This window comes from Squalius cephalus (assembly GCF_949319135.1).
Source record: "Squalius cephalus genome assembly, chromosome: 13".
Taxonomy (NCBI): domain Eukaryota; kingdom Metazoa; phylum Chordata; class Actinopteri; order Cypriniformes; family Leuciscidae; genus Squalius; species Squalius cephalus.
Window position 1 is genome coordinate 1,803,549 of NC_137134.1, and position 14,898 is coordinate 1,818,446.

The 14,898-nt window shown below is 39.3% G+C and overlaps 2 protein-coding genes across 2 annotated transcripts; one reads left to right on the top strand and one right to left on the bottom strand.

Annotated features, from left to right (window-relative positions):
• Positions 1 to 5,427: 5,427 nt before the first annotated feature.
• LOC307170493 (uncharacterized protein) lies at positions 5,428 to 5,953 on the top strand (the record flags this gene model as incomplete). The annotated part of the gene is made up of 2 exons (XM_079891616.1): positions 5,428 to 5,446; positions 5,531 to 5,953. The coding sequence occupies exon 2, from the start codon at positions 5,606 to 5,608 to the stop codon at positions 5,951 to 5,953; it is 348 nt and encodes a 115-aa protein (XP_079747742.1). The 5' UTR covers positions 5,428 to 5,446; positions 5,531 to 5,605.
• A 448-nt stretch (positions 5,954 to 6,401) lies between these two features.
• On the bottom strand, positions 6,402 to 7,793 carry LOC307170118 (putative nuclease HARBI1). The gene is made up of 3 exons (XM_079891139.1): positions 7,018 to 7,793; positions 6,722 to 6,928; positions 6,402 to 6,586 (listed from the first exon to the last, which is right to left on the bottom strand). The coding sequence occupies exons 1-2, from the start codon at positions 7,618 to 7,620 to the stop codon at positions 6,725 to 6,727; spliced, it is 807 nt and encodes a 268-aa protein (XP_079747265.1). The 5' UTR covers positions 7,621 to 7,793; the 3' UTR covers positions 6,402 to 6,586; positions 6,722 to 6,724.
• Positions 7,794 to 14,898: the final 7,105 nt, after the last annotated feature.

Below are 14,898 nucleotides of genomic sequence, written 5' to 3' on the forward strand. Positions count from 1 at the left end.
TGTCCCAATTCAGTTATGCATCCTTCGAAGGCCGTATTCGAAGGACGGTTGCGTCATCGCGCCGCGACAAAGGCTAAAAGCGACGCCAAATGCACCCTTCTTTCCCCGTGAAGGGAAGGATACAAAAACGGAACAAAAACTTCATAATTCTGCATAAAATGTATCATGGTTTCCACAAAAATATGAAACTGTTTTCAACATTGATAATAAAGAAAGAAAGAAATGTTTCCTGAGCAGCAAATCAGCATATTAAAATGAATTATCATCATGACTGGAGTAATGATGCCGAAAATTCAGCTTTGATCACATGAATAAATTACCCCCATCAGCTCGAGAAAACAAGTTTATTCAGATCATTACTTGTTTACACCGTCTCGCAGCACTGTGAGGAATAATAATAATGTAAAATGTACCTCAGAAGTGCGGGTATATGGAGCGAGCTGAGGAATAGTAAGTTTTTTTTCCTTCTCACATGAATCGGGTTTCTGTTTATGAATGAATGAACGACAGAGATGCGCTGTTTACCACAGCTCGCAAAAAGACAGTTTAAATTTGAATCGAGTTTCTGTGCGTGAATGAAGGATGATGTTTGAGCAAACTGTATTGCTATACTGAGATGAGTAAAAATCGACTGAAATATGTTGAAATAAAATGTAGGCTATTTGAATATGCAACATTTTAAACTGCAAATTAACATTTATATGCCCTAATATTTCATAAAACAATGTTACAGTCAGGCGTTTCTGTGTGTGAATGAATGTTTCGCTTTTAGCAAACTGTATAGCTATAAAAGTCTGAACTTTTATTGAAATAAACACTGAACAACACTGAAATATGTTGAAATAAAATGTATTTGTATAAGCAACGTATTAACCTGTTAAAGGGATAGTTCACTTTGAAATTAATTTTTGATATGTTTTAGCTTACCTCAAGGGCATCCAAGATGTAGGTGTCTTTGTTTCCGCAGTAGTTTCAATTTTGATATTTTTAGGTCAAACCGTTCTTGTCTGTCAGTCATATAATGCAGGTCTACGGTCACTGTCTCAAAGTCCAAATTAAAACAATTCCCCATCGTCCAAATGAAACAATTCCCCATCATAAGTACACATTGATGGCCTAAGACAGTGGTTCCCAACCTTTTTTCGTCTGAGACCCCCTTTTTCCCAATAAAATATTTTAGGGCCCCCCTTCAAATTTAATGATATTATCGCTCTTCCCAGCAAACACATTTACGTTGTGGCAACGTCTGTGGCACGTTGCATTTCTTCTATGGCAACGTCGCTGTCTACGTGCTCGCAACATTGTAACAACATAGAATTGTAAGACGCGACAGGGCTGTAGCAACGTTGTTGCGCGACATTCAGCAACTGAGAGCCGACGTTCTGACAATATTTTTATATGCTGCTATATCCCCCATTTAGCATTTTGTTAGATAATTATATACTTTTATCGTTTGTTTATCTATATTATTATTTAATTGGGCTATCAACACCTGCAAGTGTACACTTTGAAGAGTAAAAATTACATAAGGTTTTGTTAATTCAACTTTATTAAAATTGCATATGGTAATCAAATTGCACTTTCAAAAGTAATACATTTGTGAAAAAAAGAAAAAATAAATAAACGAATATACAAATTTATTTTAAGTATAATAAATGAAACATAAAAAGCAAAGGCATATCAGAACATTTAATGAACAAAACCGGGTCTGTAGGCTATGGCAGACAGTAGCCGAAAGCCGGACGAGAGGAGCAAAGAAACGAATGAGACTAAATAGCGGAAAAATCTAATGAAAAACTAAACAGTGAAAGCGAGGCTACATTAATCACATTAGAAATTAAAGTTGTAGGTTGTGTTTGATAGCTGAGGTAGGCTAAATTAAACGCAATACTCACTTATCCTTGCTCGATGCAGAACGAGACAATGAGCCCAACAGGTGGTTGGGATTTAAAATGCTGATTTTCGCGCTTCAGGTGTGTAGGTAAAAAAACAAGAATATAGGCTATTACTAAATGACTGCTGTCTGGGACCTCAATACTTGCATGTTATTTGTCAGGCTTTATCAATGTGAGGCTTTATTTTTGACGCTTTTGGCGCTATAGCGAGCAATAATAAACTTGCGTTTATTAACAGAATAATGCGTCTTTCGGAAGAACATTGTAGCCGGAACTACTTCTCTCTGTGTACGTCTATGACGAGTCACGCAGGTACTGGGCTACTCCGCAGTGGCAGCGATCCGAACCAGTGTGAAATAGTCCCAATGTAAACACTTATTATAGGTGTACCATAGTGTTTCAGGATAAGACAAAAACACGGATTGGAAAATGGATTCATGATTCATTATAATGAACTCGCTCATTATATACATTTTGAACAGAAAAAAAGTTAAGGACTATTATTTAATGCTCATTGCTCAAAACTTTTCAAAATATGACGCGACCCCCCACAGAGGTCGCTGAGACCCCCTTGTGGGTCGCGACCCCCCTGTTGGGAACCACTGGCCTAAGACACGAAACGAGCGGTTTGTGTGAGAAAACGAACAGTATTTATATCGTTGTTATATCTTGATAACAGCACACGTCCAAATGATCTGAGGGCGCGGGCGGCTATAGATGTATACTTAGATGTCGCCTTGGCTACTGCAGTTCATTGGAACGAAACCGTAGCCAAGCGACATCTAGTGTATATATCTATGCGGGTATAGATTTTTGTAAAGTTATTAGAAATTTATTTTTATGAAACATCTTCATGAACCTAAAATTGAAGTTGACACTGTAGCAATCTAGAAATGCACTGCAGCTAAAGCCACATGTCTGACCATATTATATTTAAAATATGAAGATGATAAGTCTAAAACTCTGTATTTAGTTAAATTTTTTTCAAGATAGAAGTACCTAGAGCTAGCTAGCATGTTAGCTTAGCACACCATCAATACATGACAATCTATGAGATTAAAACCATGTTTGTGCTCCAAATTTAAAGGGGCATTTCACCCATTTGGACATTGTTTTTAATTTAAAGTGGGTCATATATGTAGTCGAAATGTAAAATAAATTTTTTATTTTGTGCCTTTGTGACCAAGGAAAGACAAAAAATAACTTCAGGACGCATTTGTATGAAAGACAACAACTCCCACAATGCACCACATTGCACAGCTCCGCAAGCCACTCCCACTAATCCAGAAAGCGCATATCTGCCTAGAAGAGAAATCCCTCTTCCGTCTACAAGGCTAGCTACTACCAGAGCTTGAAATTCATTTCACATTCACACAAAATGTCTAGTTAGTTGGTGAACTCATTAGTGCATTACTCCTCGTTTGTATTTCTTTCGAAAAGGTGAATTATTGCATGGTACCTGGATGTTCAGTCAGAACATAAGTATTAATTGTATCTTAATTTTAATCGATGTTTCATCAACAAATTATCTGGATTTTAATAAATAAGTTGTAAATATAGGCTATTAGAAAATAGTTAATCAGGACACGGAGGCGCTGGCGAACCTGGAGCTCGTCTCATAATGAACCGAAACTCAGCGTAGGCCTATAAGGTAGCCTATTGCCTCACAGACCTGAGACATATAGATAGCTTGAAATGTCTACTTTTAAGCAGAACAATTCTTCAAAACAAAAGAAAACAGACTGCGCTGCTTATGTAATTCGTATGAAAATGAAATGTGCATTTCTCTCTGGCGCTGCGAAGATCGCGAGTCGTCAACTTCATCTGTCTAGCCGACACTGACATAAAAAATAACTGTTTTATTAGTTAACAATTAAAATGTCTCCTGCTATATTGAACATATTTGCCTGTTCCTTATACAAAACACTGACAGTGGGGTTTTTGACTGTTTTTTTTTTTGTTTTGTTTTGAGCAGCTGCGGACAAATTCTTTCGACACACACACACACACACACATACACACAATATTGATAAACAGGATTTTTTTTGTTGCTTTTTTAATACAATTAAAATTTAATTTAATTTATTGTTTAATAAAATTATAAGCCTATTATTTTTAGATTATTAACAGCAACAACAGCTGTAAAGATGAAGTTGACGATCGCCATCTCCGTGAACGCACATAGAGAGAAATGCACATCATTACACAACCAGAGAGTAGCCTATTTCTTTTAGTTTTAAATTGTTAAAAAGACAATTTCAAGCTTTCTTAAGATATATTTCATGTCTGTGAGGCATATGCTGAGTTTTGTTAAGTTAGGATGAGATGCGCTCCTGTTTACGAGCAGTGCAAGTGACCGCGCGGGAGCCTCTATGATTGTGTTGTCTGCTATATTTGGTATTTTATTGATAAATTGGTTGATAAAAAAAATTAAAATTAAGATACAATTTATACAAAACGAAATTCACTTAAAAAAAATCGTTTTCTGCAAAACAAAACTTAATTAAGTGGTCAAAATGATGTCTGGACTGAGTGGCTAGCGTGCGTGCTGCTCTGCAGTTGTATAGTGCCATATTACGCTCATGACTTGGTAGGTGGAAGAACAAGTAGTTCCGACTAAGTTGGCATTATTCAGATAAACGAGGGTTATTGTGGTTACTTTCCGCTGTATTTCTATTTCCAATAAACTACATATTTGCTCCAAATTACTGAAATATCGATATTTTGATAAGATAATCGATTCTAGAACATACAAAGCTGGTATCGGAGATATCGATATTTTAGTATCGATCCGCACATCACTACCAATTTGCAAGCACAATTTGTGAAAAAAAAAAACAAAAAAAACATGAGATGCTTCCCATGCTTGATGCTTGCATTCTTTATTGTGACACACCTGAATGAATGGCTCATTAAGTATGTGGGCCCCATTGTCTCCAGGTGTGAATTACTAAATGTGCATGATTGTTGACGCCCACTCCGCATATTGCCTTTCCAGACAGAAAGTGTTTTGCAAAATTTAAATCAATGTATTGTGTTATGTGAATGATTAGGCAGGATAATTTTCACATCATTTTGAAGAAAAAATTACATCCATTAGTCAAAAGTCTTATTGACACATATTTAGAATGTGTTTTATGGCCTTATTTCAGAAACTTTAGTTTTTAGTTTTTTCAATAACCATGCATAAACATTATTCTCTCAAAAATACAAACATGTACATGCATGGTGCTCACATATGATGGTAGCCCTGTTTGTGCTATATAGAGTGAATTTATACCTTTGCCATTAATATGTTTATAAGCAACTGAAAAAAGCACAAATGTCAGGGCATGTCAGAACATCTCAAGGACCCCAAAAACACCTTAGACCCCAGAGGGTTAACAATGCATTAATGTTAATATTTAATTTGCACCCATGTGTTATAATTTTTCATAAGTACCCTTTTATGCTTTTTTAGAGCAATTCTGGAGAAAATGGGCCTGCTGGGGAAGGTAACCCCCATGCAGGCAAAAAAAAAAAAAAGGGACAACTTAAAAACAAAATACAAAGTAAGAAAGTTAATACACACATCTTTGCTGAAATGTATTGTGCTGTTGTTGTTAACAAGCTATGGTTAATTTGCCCTGCCTTAGGATTGCAAGTGTCCTGGGACAGGAGAGGGAGTGGGTGGGAAACCCACTGCTGAAACGTGGCCCTGGTTTGTCCTCATGGATGAGGTGTTGGGGCAGAGGCATTCTGTCAATCCCCCTGTCCTCATCGCCTCAATCCGTGAGGACACACCAGGGCCAAGTTCAGCAGTGGGTGGCCACAGTGAGGAGGAGCCAGCACCAGCACCCGTAGCAGCAGCAGAAGCACCTGCACCAGCACCCGCAGCAGTAGCACCCGCACCACCACCACCACGAGCACGGAGAAAGCGGGACTATGAGGAGGAGATGCTGGACCTCATGAGAGAGGACATGGCTCTGCAAAGGGAGGCAGAGGAGAGGAGAGCTCGAGAGAGCAGGGAGAGGATGGACAGGCTGTTTGCGCTTCTTGAGCGCATGGTGGAGAAATAGTTTAATTTTTTTTATGTATATATAAAAGAGGATTTTTTATTTCAATTAAATGGAAAGAGGAAACTTAAGTTTTGTACAGTTTATTTTTGTAATCTAAGTTATATTAAATGATGTATTTTTTTCCAAACTTGTGTACAATTTATTTAAAATGAATAATAAACATTACTTTTGTTCCATTTCTGTGCATTGTTTATCTTTTAAGTAACTTGATGTGTTGGGATATGAAATAAAAAGGAACAGTTCTTGACATTGCTTATTTTTTTTAATGAAAGATTTGACAGGCAATATTTTATACAATAATAACATTTGGAAAAAATAAATAATTATATAGATTTTTTATAACGTTTTTTATAAATAATAAATAACCATGTACAACATAACTTAAATATCATCTGACAACATAATGTAAATGAACAGTACATAAAACAAGATTTCAGCTGAGCAGGGAGACCCTGGTGGAGCTGCTGGACCCGGGTGGGCTCCACAATAGAGACGCTGGTAAGGCCTCTCTGCCGGTGGGTGGGACATCATCTAGGATGGTCTCCAGAGTGTTTGACTGCATAATTTCCACTGTCCACTGCATTGTCTAACAACAGGTTTGCAGGGCTGACTCAATCGACGGCTGCCATCTCACTGAGATAATTTCAAAAAGAGGGAAGAATAAAATAAATTCTCATCCTCAAATCAAAGCATCAAAAAATGTCAACATGTAAGCCCATTCTATGGACATGGTTTTGGCCATTATAGCTTTAAAGTTCTCTGACTTGCCTGTTACAAGTAATCATGGTCAATGGGAACCTCCTCCAGGGCAGACACCTCTGCAGACAGCTGGTCACGCCAGGGAGCCCCACTGACCGTCTCCAAAACATGCTCCCCCTCATCCTCCGCATCATCCTCCTCATGCTCATCCTCCAGGGCCATGATGTCACCAACCCCAAGGCAGATATTGTGGAGGATGGCACAGGCTGTGATGACCTGAAATGAAAAAAAAAATGAAAAATTATATGGTCTGGAAGAAAGAGGTTAATTATGTTTTTAGCAAATGTATTTTTCATTTAACTTACATGAGGTACAAAGGTGTGGTGCACCTCCAGCGCTTTCAGGAAGATGGATCGGAACCTGGTCTTCATCATCCCAAAAGCACGCTCTATAATGGAGCGTGCCCTGGAATGATGAAGATTAAAGCGCTGGGCTCCCACACCTCGTACTGGCCTCTTGTAGGGAGTGATGAGGGGGAGTGGGTGTTGGAGACATGGGTACCCTCCGTCTGCGAGGATGAAGTGCCCTGGAGGAGGGTACACTGACCTCCTGTACAGTGGGCTGTACCGGAGCACCCGTGCGTCATGCACTGACCCCGGCCAGCCCACGTAGGTGTCAATGAAGCGGCCCTGATGGTCACAAACAGCCTGCAGGATGATGGAAGGGAACAGTTTCCTGTTCCTGTAGCATTGACCATCAGGGCCGCTTGGAGGCTTGATGCGGACATGGCAGCCGTCGATTGCTCCAGCAGCTTTCAAGAAAGCTCTGTGTCTGGCCAGCCCTGCAAACCCACGGCAAACTGCCTCCAGGTCTTCTGGGGTGTTGGGGAACCGAATGACCTGGTGGCGGATGGCCACCACCTCCTCAGCGACCCGGTGGACAATGCGGTGGACAGTGGAACGAGGCATATCAAATGCTCTGGAGACGACCCTGTAGGATGTACCACACGCCAGCCAGAAAAGAAATACCAGGGTCTCTATTGTGGAACCCCATCCGTGTTGCCGGTCACTTCTCAACAGGTCCAGCAGTACTCTCAGGGCCTCCCTGCTCAGCCGAAAATCAGGTCATGTGTCCATCTCATTAAAAAACCTGTCCAGCACTGGGACAGTCAGGTTTTTCCTGCAGTACAGGGTTCTGGTCTGATTTAGAGAAACAAACAAAGAGATATTGTTTAAAGTTGTGACAAAGTAATTGTTGGAAGATATAATGATACTTACACTACGTTTAGTAAGTATTAATGGCACATTGGGGAAATTTTAGTAGTTATATTTAAAACCTTACTTATGTACAAGTGTTATCTTGCATACTTGTATTTAATTTACTTAAGATATTGTGACGAGCGTCCTCAAAGGAATCAGCGTCGCCCTGGCAACAGACACACAACACCTGCACGTCCTCACAGCGGGCTGATCGGTCACAGCTGCACCTCATCAACAGACTGCTACAAAAGCAGCACGCGCTGAGCAGACAGACAGACTCTGGTCTCGAGCTGAATGTATTGCTGGACTAACCTTTCTCTCTGTTCCCTTCAGAAAGCAGCGAGTGACCGACAGCCCATCACGTTTGGAGCACGTTTGGACACCCACTTTCACTTTGGATTGAACACTGCAGAGCACTTGGAGCACCAGCCATCACACACCGGATCACCGTCGACCTTCACCTTTTATTTTCATCACTGTAAATAAATCCACCCTCCGGGGCCTTTTCACTAAGCCTGCCTTGTCGAGTGGTTCTTCACCCCGTGACAATATGAAGAGTAAATGTACAGTTAAGTATTCTGCATAAAAAACTGTTTGTCAGGGTTTTTATATATTTTGTTGCATTCATATTACTGCTTGGCTATGTGTATGTTGCATTTTAATTCTGAATATGTTGAAGGTAGTTATATTTTAATTTACTGTTGAATAGTTTACTATAGAACAAGTTATCATATTGTAAAATACCATGGTTTTGTAGTGTTGCTGTCCTGTGAAAGAGAAAAAAAACCTCATTACTTCACATTTGTATGTGAATACTTAACGAATGTACTTGCTTAGCCTACAGTCAACCACAGGTTATTTTGAAAATGAAACGAGCACAATTTTAACAAATTGTTGCTATACAGATGCATGCCATATAAAAGGCTGCATCCGAAGGCGAGAGGGAGTAGCTTACCTATATATATATTAAAGAGGTATATTTCACTGTATTTAGAAGTATATTTCACTGTGTTTATTTATTGTTTTGTGTTTTATGCTTCGACTGCGTTAAAACAAAGCACGCTGGAAACATGCCTGAATAAGATCACCATGATCAAGAGAATAAGAAACATAAAAATCGCATCTAAGGTAACTTAGCCTAAAATTATAAATAAAATAAAATTATGCAGTCTTGCTCCATTTTTATTTTGAATTGATGCCGCGTAGGATGGCAGCTCTCCTATCGCAGCGTTGCTAGGCGACAGCATAATGGGGAACACCTGGTGGCAATTACAATCCTACGAAGGCTAGACTCGGAGCGTCCTTCGACGGCTGGGAAGGCTGGGTAGGCTGAGTCCTTCGAAGGACGCAGCCTTCACTTTGGGACACAGCTACAGTTTGCTAAAACATCATCATTCGATTCAAATTTAAACTGTTTTTTTTGCGAGCTGTGGTAAACAGCGCGCATCTCTGCCGTTCATTCATTCATAAACAGAAACCCGATTCACGTGAGAAGGAAAAAAAAACTTACTACTGTATTCCTCAGCTCAGTCTGATCCTTGCTCCTCGAAATACACGCACTTCTGAGGTATTTTCCATTATTATTATTCCTCACAGCGCTGCGAGACGGTGTAAACAAGTAATGATCTGAATAAACTTGTGTTTTCTCGAGCTGATATGTGGGCGTTCACAGGTTTGCGTGGATTGCCTCAGTAATTTGCGTTTGAATAGCGCTCGCTCTCCGTGGGCGGAGTCACATTACATCTGAATCAGCTGTAATGAGCTCGACTGGAATCGCTCTCTTTTAATACAGATTTCACAAGATGAGAATATTTGTTTTTTATATAAATTACTTTATTTAAAAGAAGAGAATTCAAGCTTCATGCCTGTGTGTCTGTATGTCTGTTTGACTGAGTATTCGCTGAGTTATTGTTCATTTTCGGACGCGTTTCACAATGGACTACACTGACAGAGAGAAGGCAGAACTCGCTTCGTGTTTATTTTTCTTCATTTGGCAAAAAGCACAACACTTTGTTTTTATTGTGAGTATACACAAAAATAATCCACATTTAACAGAATCGATTGATGTATGAAACTCCTATGGAAAATCAAAGTCAACAGAGTATTTATGAGTTTCTTTTACACTGATAAAAAAAAGCGAGCTGGTATCGCCGGCGATACCACCGACCTCAGGGGGTTAATCTTGCTTTGAACTGACAGAGTGTGTCTGCTTCCCGGACAATGGTAGGAAGACTGTTCCAAAGTTTTGGTGCTAAATAGGAGAAGGATCTACCGCCAGCAGTCAACTTTGATATTCTAGGTATTAGTAACTGGCCGGAATTTTGAGATCGCAATAGACGTGAAGGACTATAATGCGTTAAGAGCTCGCTCAAGCACTGCGGAGCTAAACCATTTAGTGCTTTGTAAGTGATCAGCAATATTTTAAAATTGATGCGATGTTTAATAGGGAGCCAGTGCAGTTTTGACAGAACCGGGCTAATATGGTCATACTTCCTGGTTCTGGTAAGAACTCGAGCTGCTGCGTTTTGGACCAGCTGTAGTTTGTTTATTAAGCGTGCAGGGCAACCACCCAGTAGAGCACTACAATAATCTAGCCTTGAGGTCATGAACGCATGAACTAATTGTTCAGCATTTGTCAATGAGAGCATATGGCGTAATTTAGAGATATTTTTAAGATGGAAAAATGCAGTTTTACAGATAATAGACACGTGACTTTCAAAAGAAAGATCGGTATCAAAGAGCACACCCAGGTTCCTAACCGACGACGAAGACTTAACAGAGCAGCCATCAAGTGTTAAGACAGTATTCTAGGTTATTACGTGAGGAAGTTTTTTGTCCAATAATTAGAATCTCTGTTTTTTCAGAATTGAGTAGTAGGAAATTACTAGTCATCCAATTTTTTATATCAGCTATGCATTCCGTTAATTTTGTGAATTGATAAGTTTCGTTAGGTTTTGAAGAAATATACAGCTGAGTATCGTCAGCATAACAGTGAAAGCTAATGCCATGCTTCCTAATGATATCTCCTAATGGTAGCATGTACAGAGTGAACAGCAGCGGTCCTAGTACTGAGCCTTGTGGTACGCCATACTGAACTTCTGATCGATGAGACATCTCTTCATTTACTGCTACAAACTGATAACGGTCAGATAAGTATGATTTAAACCATGCTAGTGCAATTCCACTAATGCCAACATAATGTTCTAATCTATTTAAAAGAACGTTGTGGTCAATGGTGTCAAATGCAGCACTAAGATCGAGTAACACTAATAGAAAGACACAACCACGATCAGATGATAAGAGCAAATAATTTGTGACTCTAATGAGGGCTGTCTCAGTACTATGGTACGGTCTAAATCCGGACTGGAAATCCTCACAGATATAATTTCTTTCAAGAAAGGAACACAGTTGTGAAGATACTGCTTTTTCTAGTATCTTTGACAGAAAAGGTAGATTCGAGATCGGCCTGTAATTGACTAATTCTGTAGGATCAAGCGTTTTTTTAACAAGCGGTTTAATCATAGCCAGCTTAAAGGTTTTTGGTACGTATCCTAATGACAAAGATGAATTAATGATATTAAGAAGAGGATCTATGACCTCTGGAAGCATCTCTTTCAGTAGCTTAGTCGGTATAGGGTCTAACATGCATGTTGTAGATTTAGATGATTTAACGAGTTTAGTAAATTCTTCCTCTCCTATAGCAATGAATGAATCGAATTTTTCCTCCGGGAGACTACAATGCACTGCCTGATGCGATACTGTAGTAGACGGTTGCATAGTTAAAATTTTGTTCCTGATACTGTTAATCTTATAAGTGAAGAAGTTCATAAAGTCATTACTGCTGTGCTGCTTGGAAATTTCTGGACTGTTTCAAATAAATACCTAGGACTATATTTATTTTCTTCTAATAGAGTTGAAAAATAGGCAGATCTAGCAGCTTTTAAAGCCTCTCTGTACGTAATAGAGCTCTCTTTCCATGAAATCCAAAAGACCTCTAGTTTTGTTTTCTTCCAGTTGCGCTCCATTTTTCTGGAGCATTATGGCTACAAAGAGACAAGTGTTTTGTTGAACTGAATTCCAATTAACGCCACTCTGATAATCAATAGAGTATCAGGGCAAAAGCTTGAAAGAAATCTCAGCGCCTATCACAAGCATTTGTTTCACATCTGTCAAATGCAGCCTAAATACACAGTTGCCTCCACTTAAGCAATCCGACAATCATCATATTTGTTACAGATCATCAGATGAGACCAGGGTGGTCCGTGTACTTTTGATAATTTCATTTCCTGTTTGGAATGGAATAGCGAGAAATGAAAACCAGCTCGTTTATTCGTTTTTTAGTCTAGTTTAAAGAACGAAACATTACCCCCAATTTCCACCAGATGCGTAACGGCTGCGTTACGGCTCCGGCACGGCGGCGGAGTCAATAGGTTTCCATTAAAGTCAATGAGTGTATTTCCACTGAATGCGGTACAGCTGCGTTCCGACTCCGGCGATCCGCAGCCCTCCGGAGCAGATACGCAGAGCTTCTATTTTTGCCGGATGCCGGAGAGCTCCGCAGCAATTCAGCACTTATATCGCGCGATCTTACGTGAATTCGCGAGATCTCGTGGGTCCTCGTGCTTTCAGCTGTCAGTCATGGCCGCAGCCGTTCCGCAACAAATACGGACCTGGTGGGTATTGAAGGACGACGGAACACGGAGCTGTCACGCAGCGGAGCCGTTCCGCAGCCGTTGCGCATCTGGTGGAAATTGGGGGTTAGATTTTGTCTCGATTTTTCTTTTTCTTTTGTGGTTTACAAATCGGTTTATGGGTTTGATATTTCATTTGCACATGTGGGTGGCACTGAAACGCCCCTTTCATCTGATTGGTCAAAACGCTCCGCCTTCAGTACGAGCTTTTCTTTCTGTCAGGCAGAATAAGAGTCAGTAAGAGTGCGGCACTGACAAATGCACTTTAATAAAATAATGTCTGAAACCACCACTCACTGTTAACGTGATATCACACAATATTTGAAGCAGAAATATGTTGCTGGTCACGTAATTCGTGTTGCTGCAACTTTGCAATGTCGAAAGTTCCCATTAAACATGAAAACCCAACAACCCAATGGGAATATATCCTTGTTGTGTAAAACATACAGAGGTGGACAGTGACAAAGTACATTTACTTGAGTACTGTACTTAAGTAGGCTATACTTTTTGAGTATCTGTACTTAATTGAGTATTATTTTTTCTGGAAACTTTTTACTTTAACTTCACGACATTTGAAAGAAAAATATCTTTTTACTCCACTATAATTCTGTCAAGGTCCTCGGTAGAAACTAGTAATGTCAGTCAGGGGATGATTTTGGTTGCAGGGGTTGCATTTTGGTTGGAAATGGAAGTCGTATTGACGTCAGAACCCGACTGATGTTGGTTTCAGTCGATAAATACTACAGACAGATAGACAGATAGATAGACAGATAGATCGATAGAAGTTTAAATGTGTTAGGCCTATAAATTTAGGAACATAACAAGTATTACAAACTACAATAGCCTAAACAGAACTGGAACCTTTGCACCAAGCCATGGCAAAAAGCAGGATAACTTGTAGGCTATGGCCTACTTGAAAGGAAAACAAATTTGCCAAGTAAAAACAGAGTTTGTGTTGTTTTCTTGTAGGCTACATCTTAAAATATAGAGCTCATGACAAATAAAAGTTCCAGATGGACAAACATTAAATGCAAAGACCAGTGTGAATAACAATATCTTAAAATAAACTAGAGAGTGGGTACACAGATATGGCCTATTTCTGAATGAAATTCATGCATTTATTTGTCATTTAAACTGATGGAAACAGGAAAAGAGAGTAGAAAACACTTATTACCCTGTCGCCCCCTCTCGTGGACAGCATTAAGTATTACGGCCTTCATTGCTCAGAGAACGCAAGTCAATGGATTTTTTGGGAAAGTAAGTCTGACCAGTTAGAAAAGATATAAGCGAGTCAGACCAGTCTGAAGGTCTGAGCTGAGTTTGGTGAAGCATTAAAGTTCTAGGCGGAGTCAATTTCTATAATAATAATAATAATAAATAATAATAATAATGTTTAAATATATGCTGGCTTTCTTAAGAGAAAGAAACTTCTTAATAAATAATCATCGACCAATTCAGTATGTAATAAAATTGTATTAGTTAATTTCTAAAACTAAAATTTCTCCACCAAATCAGTCTTCCCTGTGACAAGGAACTGTCCTTTCTTGACCTTTGTGTTGGTCTCAGTGAAGCCAAATTGTCTCACTACATCTTGAATGGCTTTACTGTATAGTGCTGAGTAAAATGGACAACCACCTTTAAGATATGGTCACTATTAGTCTTCAACCCCCTTATGGACACTATGGGAGCTCTCTGAATATGATTATAAAATATATTTGAAATGAAATCAACATTTTCCTATTAATCAGATGTCCCTCACACTAATTCAGTTAGTAATTCTTTTACACTTATGCTATACTAAAGTAGCCTGGTTCTACCAGACTCTCATACATTTCATTTGTAGGCTACAGAGAGTCTGCCCTCGCTCCATTGACAAGCATTAACTTCCTTGTAGGCGGGTACTCTGTTGAAGTTTAAAACTATTGGATCTGCCCAGAGCCACTCTGGATCTGCCATAACCAATCGCTAACCTTTGGTCGTGATGTAACCCTACAGCTCAAACTAGCGCACAACCTCAACGTCATCGTTCTCAGCCACTCCCTCTGTTCGCTGATTGGACCACCAAAACAATGATCGGAGAAAACCAAAGAATACATCACAATCCCAGACATCTGAACATTTCAGACTAAGTTCAACAGACATTAAATTACTTATTCATAAACTTACAAAAATAATTAATAAAAATGTAGGTGTGACGGGGTTGAGACTAAGTTAACAGGGTTGAAGATGGTAATGGGGCTGAAGAGACAAATACAGCTTAACATATACATAGTTGTTTTTTTACTGAAATTCACTG

Excerpts from the sequence above, each read along its gene's own strand:
- LOC307170118 (XM_079891139.1), bottom strand. The coding sequence starts at position 7,620 with ATGCCTCGTTCCACTGTCCACCGCATTGTCCACCGGGTCGCTGAGGAG. Across the intron at positions 6,929-7,017 it reads ACCACACCTTTGTACCTCAT|GTCATCACAGCCTGTGCCAT; the intron begins GTAAGTTAAATG and ends TTTTCATTTCAG.